Genomic DNA, 6,000 nt, shown 5'->3' with positions numbered 1-6,000 from the left:
TCCTTAGAGCTACAACCAAGAGGGGAGTGGTGGACACTCTAAGGATGGCAGAGTGGTAAACTGGACTGATACTGGATTACTGAGGGCATTGGTGCACCCTGTAATCAGCCCTGGAACCACCTACTCCTAGACTTTCTGTTATATAAGGTAAGAAATGTCCTTACTTGGTCCCTTTTTGCTTGAGTTTTCTGTCAGTTAAAGTAAATAGCATCTAAGTATATCAGATTGCTAAGGCTGAGTCAGGAGCCAAGAATTGTGATAAGCACTTCATCTTCAAAAAGATAGTATAATCTAATTTCATCCCCATAATAACACTGTGATATAGGTGTTATCAAATCCATGTTATGAGTAGGGAGGTTAAATCATTGCATGAGGCCACACAATTGGTAAAACAAGGATGACAACTTTAGGTATCTTCTATGCAAAGGATAACTTGAAATCACTTGTGAATATTCTATACTTTCTCTAATTTCTTGGAAGCATCTGTAAAAGTAGGATTGCAATGTTTCACGTTCAGTACCCAGAAATTTCCAGGGGTATGGAAAAATACCAAAGACTGTAGAGCTGATTAACCTTATGATTTACTGCTATGTAACTTTATGCAAGTATTCTTTTTTTATTTGAGTGAACATGTTACTTACTCTTCACCAGGCACCAGGAATATAAGCATTTAGGCATTCATCCAAAAAGAAAGGAAGGAATGATGGGATGCCTAGCTGACTCAGTCAGTAGATATGACTTTTTTTTTTTTAAGATTTTATTTATTTATTTATGAGATACAAAGAGAGAGAGAGAGGCAGAGATATAGGCAGAGAGAGAAGCAGGTTCCATGCAGGGAGCTCAATGTGGGACTTGATCCCCAGACCCCAGGATCATGCCCTGGGCCTAAGGCAGACGCTCAACTGCTGAGCCATCCAGGTGTCCTGATATGACTCTTGATCTTGGGGTTGTGAGTTCAAGCCCCACGTTGGGAGTAGAGATTATTAATAAAAATATATAAACTTAAAAAAAAAGAAGGGAAAGACAAAAGCTGGGCCTGCTTTCTATCTTTACCTCATTAATTACTAATCATAGCCTTGAGCCAGTTATTTTAACTTCATCCAGGCTGCTTCCTTATCCGTATTATTTGTATCATGAGGTAATATTACTTTGTATGGTTTTGTGAGGCTTGGGAAATTAAAGGCAGTGCCCCTGGGCACTGCAAAAATGGCAGGTATTATGGCACAGCTAAGGAACTTAGCATACACAGAGATCAAGGTAGTAGTTCAGTGATATCTATGCCAGGGCCAGAATATAGGAAGGACCTATTTTTGCAATGGGCAGAAAATATGATCACACATTTCTCCAAAGAAGACATCCAGATGGCTAACAGACACATGAAAAGATACTCAAATCATTCATCATCAGGGAACTATAAATCAAAACCATGATGAGGGGCACCTGGTGGCTCAGTCGGTTGAGTGTCTGACTCTTGATTTTGACTCAGGTCATGATTTCAGGGTTGTGGGATCAAGCCCTGATTCTGGCTCTGCTCTGGGCGTGGAGCCTGCTTGGGACTCCCTTTCTTCTTCTGTCTCCTACCCTCACTCCCCCGCATCAGCTCTGGAGTGCATGCTTTCTTTCACAAAAGAGAACAAAATAAAACAAACATAGTGAGATACCACTTCACGCTTGTCAGAATGGCTACAGTTAACAACATAGGAAACAACAGATGTCTGCAAGGATGTGAAGGAAGAAGGGCTCTCTTAGCCTATTGGTGGGAATGCAAACTGGTGCAGCCACTTTAGAAAACAGTATGGAGGTTCCTTAAAAATTTAAAAGTAGAACTACCATACAACTCAGCTATTGCACTATCAGGTATTTACCCAAAGGATACAAAGATACTGATTTGAAGCTGCACACACACCCTGATGTTTATAGCAGCATTATGAACAGTGGCCAAATTATGGAAACAGTCCAAATGTCTATCAACTGATGAAGGGATAAATAAGATCTATATCTATATCCATATTTATCTATAACTATCACCACACAATGGAATATTAATCAGCCATCAAAAAGAACAAAATCTTGCCATTTGCAATCATGTGGAAGGAGCTAGAGTATATTATGCTAAGCAAAATACGTCAGAGGAACACAAATACCATGTGATCTCATGCACATGTGAAATTTAAGAAACAAAACAGATGAACATAGGGGAAAAGAAAAAAAAAGAAGAGAAAGGGAAGTAAACAATGAGAGTCTTAACTGTAGAGAACAAACTGAGGGTTAATGGAAGGAGGTGGGTGGGGGATGGGCTAAAAGGGTGATGGGTATTAAGGAGGGCACTTGTTATGATGAACACTGGGTATTATATGCAAGTGATGAATCACTAAATTCTACACCTGAAACAGCTTTTATCTAGTTAGCTAACATAGTAACTAGAATTTATTTATTTATTTTAATGATTATTTATTTATTTATTCATGAGAGACACACAGAGAGAGGCAGAGACACAGGCAGAGGGAGAAGCAGGCTCCTCACAGGGAGCAGCGGGCTCCTCACAGGGAGCCCGATGCGGAATTCAATCCCTGGACCCCAGGATCACACCCTGAGCCAAAGGCAGACGCTCAACCGCTGAGCCACCCAGGCATCCCACTAACTAGAATTTGTTTATTTATTTTTTCCACTAACTAGAATTTAAATAAAAACTAAAAAAAAAGAGAACCTATTTCTGCTTCTTTACTACTCTTTCTAGTAGCCAACCAAATAGATTAGGAGCTCAAGAATTACTAAGCAAGTTTTCATAGGGTAGGGATGATCAATCCTGAGTCCAGATTCTAAAATATGGCCAACTAGGGGATCCCTGGGTGGCTCAGCAGTTTAGCGCCTGCCTTTGGCCCAGGGTACAATCCTGGAGTCCCGGGATCAAGTCTCACGTTCGGCTCCTGGCATGGAGCCTGCTTCTCCCTCTGCCTGTGTCTCTGCCTCTCTCTCTCTCTCTCTCTATGTCTATTGTAAATAAATTAATCTTTAAAAAAATAAAATAAAATATGGCCAACCAAAGAACATTTATTATATATCTTTCAGTTTTAGTTGCTGATGAAGTTCACAAACAAGATAAACAAGGTTCCTGCTCTTGAGCTTATATTCTAGTGAAAAGAGCAAATTATAAATAAATAAACAAAAATAATTTCAAGCAGTGGTAAATGATGTGGGTGAGCCTGTCTAGGTAAGGGATAGAGTCCTGCCTTAAATGATGAGAAAGTACTGGTAGGAAGATTGTCTTGTGCAGGAGGAAACTATGTAAATGTAAAGTTCCTCTGATGGTAATGAACTTGATGTGTTCAAGAGACAGAAAGTAGTGCATTTGAGCCCTGAAAATGAGGATGAGATGGTGAGAGACGAGATTCACGGAAATAGGGCAGAGGCCATTTCAGGCAGGGTTTTTTTTTTTTTTTTAATAAAGATTTTTTATTTATTTATTCATAGAGACAGAGAGAGAGAGAGAGAGGCAGAGACAGAAGCAGGCTCCAAGCAGAGAGCCTGACGTGGGACTCGATTTAGGGTCTCCAGGGTTTCCAGGATCACGCCCTGGGCTGCAGGCGGCGCTAAACCGCTGCGCCACCGGGGCTGCCCTCAGGCAGGGTTTTGAGTCATGGTAAAAAATTGTGGGCTTGTAGTAGTTGCAATGGGGGAGCTACAGGAGCGCTTCATGTAGGAGTGTCATCCTACCTGGTTTATATTTTAAATATAAAATTTATATTTTATTTACAATATAAAATATAAGCCAGGTTCACTCTGGCTGCTCTCTGCAGAAGGGACCATGGGAAAACCAGAGTGGAAGCAGTTAGGGTGGCTGGGATCAGGTTTCTCTTAGTGGCGTTGTGTGCAAACAATTGTACATTCTCACAACCTCCTTTGACCTTCAAAACAAGAGTTCCATTTTCCTTTTTCAGCATCTCCTATAGCACTTACGACCATCATTTAAAACAATATTATAGGGATCCCTGGGTGGCGCAGCGGTTTGGCGCCTGCCTTTGGCCCGGGGCGCGATCCCGGAGACCCGGAATCGAGTCCCACGTCGGGCTCCCGGTGCATGGAGCCTGCTTCTCCCTCTGCCTGTGTCTCTGCCTCTCTCTCTCTCTGTGACTATCATAAATAAATAAAAATTAAAAAAAATAAAACAATATTATATTTATTCATGAGATAGGCAGAGACACAGGCAGAGGGAGAAGCAGGCCCCCTGCAGGGAGCTCGATGTGGGATTCTATCGCAGGGCCCCAGGATCAAGACCTGAGCCAAAGGCAGAAGCTCAACCACTGAGCAACCAGGTACCCCTTATAATCAACATTTAACATCATTTAAGCACAATTGTTTATTGTTTGTCATTCTGCTTTAGGGCGGCCACCTAAAACACGGGCGCTCTGTTAAAATTGCATTTCAGGTAGAATAACTTTTTTTTTTTTTAAACTATATGTGTTCCGGAATATTGCATGGGAAATACTAAAAAACGACTCCTCATTTGAAATTCAAAGAAACGGGGCATCCTGCATTTTTGTGTGCCAAACCTAGCAACTCTACCCCGGCTAGAATGTGAGCTCCGTGAGGGTAGGAAGCACGTCTGTCTGTCCGGTCCCCTCCTGTCCCCGGGGTGCAGCCCAGCGCCTGCCGGGCACAGAGCGGAAGCCCGCACCGGCTCACGGCGTGAAGTAATGAAGGATTTAAGGAAAGAATGAGTGACTGAATAAAAGGATGCACGGGGTCCCCTCCGTGCGGCGGGGTGTGGGCGGAGGACGTGGAGACCCGAGAGGACCGGGAATTGGCCCGGCGGGGGGGAGGGAAGCACTGCAGTGGCCGGCTTCGGCCGGGAGGCGAGGGGCCGCCGACGCGCTGAGGTCACCGGCGCCCGCGGCCCTCGTGACGTCATCACGCCCGCGCTCTCCGCTCCGCCGGGACTAGTGGCGCCGCCGCCTCCTCGGCTGTTGTGACGGGGCTCTCTGGTGACCCTGGCCCAGAGCAGGCTGCCTGCGGAGCGGGCCGGTCCCGGCGGTGGCCCTCTGTCCCTGTCATTGACCGCCAGCTCGCAGGCCTGGCCGCTGCCCCGCGGGGAGAACTCCTCAGGGCCATGTCCAGGCCGAGCAGCGTCTCCCCGCGGCCGCCGGCTCCTGGTGGCGGCGGGGGCGGCCCAGCTCCGTGCGGCCCGGGGGGCGGGGGCCGGGCTAAGGGGCTGAAGGACATTCGTATAGACGAGGAGGTGAAGATCGCGGTCAATATCGCTCTGGAGCGCTTCCGGTACGGGGACCAGAGAGGTGAGGTTCCCGAGCGGGACCCCGCCGGCTGCCGGCGAGTGAAGCGGCTGCCTCAGGGGGTGGGGGGAGGGAAGACCTGGCGCCCCCCCTGCACCCCCGCACCCCCCCTCCCCGGCCCACTGCAGCCGGCCTCCGCGGCGGGTGGGCGGCAGGGGCTACGCGGGGGAGCGCACGCTGGGGAGCGCTCCCTGGGATGCGCGGCGTCGGGGAGATCCGAGAGGCACTCCTGAGAAGGTGGGAAGCGTCGGGCTGCCCCCTTGCAGGAGGCGGTTCTTTCCCTAGAGAGGGCTGGAGGCAGCTTGGGGCGTCTAAGCCACAGTTTTTAGATATTGGTAAAAACTGGTTTTGGTAGATGAAACGTCTTTCACACCTCTTAAGGGTGGGCTACTTGTCTTGCGTCACGCCGTGCAGAACCCTCAGCCAACCCGCGGGAACCAGTGCCCATTCATTTTCTTGCCTAAGTAGGGGACTCTTCTAGCCCAGAACAGGCAGTGACTCGGACAGAGTGAACTTAGATTAAACAAAGCCTCAATAATATGTAACAACAACTCCAGTGTAAGATAGCGAAATATAAATTCTGTGCAGTTTTGCAAGCAAAGACAGTGTGATGTTGAGCATTCGTAATGCTTGAGCATACCTCAACACGGGAGGAGATAACCGTTTGGTAATGATGCAAGTTAAAGACTGAATTAAAATAGTAAAACACATT

General features: G+C 46.7%; 1 protein-coding gene across 6 annotated transcripts in view; it reads left to right on the top strand.

Moving 5' to 3' along the window:
• The first annotated feature begins 4,931 nt into the window (after positions 1–4,931).
• YTHDC2 (YTH N6-methyladenosine RNA binding protein C2) overlaps positions 4,932–6,000 on the top strand; it is an 83,263-nt gene continuing 82,194 nt past the window's right edge. For 2 of the 6 annotated variants that reach the window (XR_003237476.2, XM_026015433.2), the window contains exon 1: positions 4,932–5,291. Coding sequence is in view for 1 of the 6 variants with exons in the window: in XM_026015433.2 (XP_025871218.2) it covers positions 5,108–5,291 (184 nt within the window). In the remaining 5 variants the exon portion in view is untranslated. The remainder of the gene's footprint in view (positions 5,292–6,000) is intronic. The other 4 variants (XM_072728809.1, XM_072728812.1, XM_072728810.1 and 1 more) reach the window with 4 other exon arrangements.

The sequence above is a fragment of the Vulpes vulpes genome, chromosome 12 (assembly GCF_048418805.1).
Source record: "Vulpes vulpes isolate BD-2025 chromosome 12, VulVul3, whole genome shotgun sequence".
Lineage (NCBI taxonomy): Eukaryota > Metazoa > Chordata > Mammalia > Carnivora > Canidae > Vulpes > Vulpes vulpes.
Note: the sequence above shows the minus strand (reverse complement) of the source record. Positions and strands in the feature narration are given on the sequence as shown.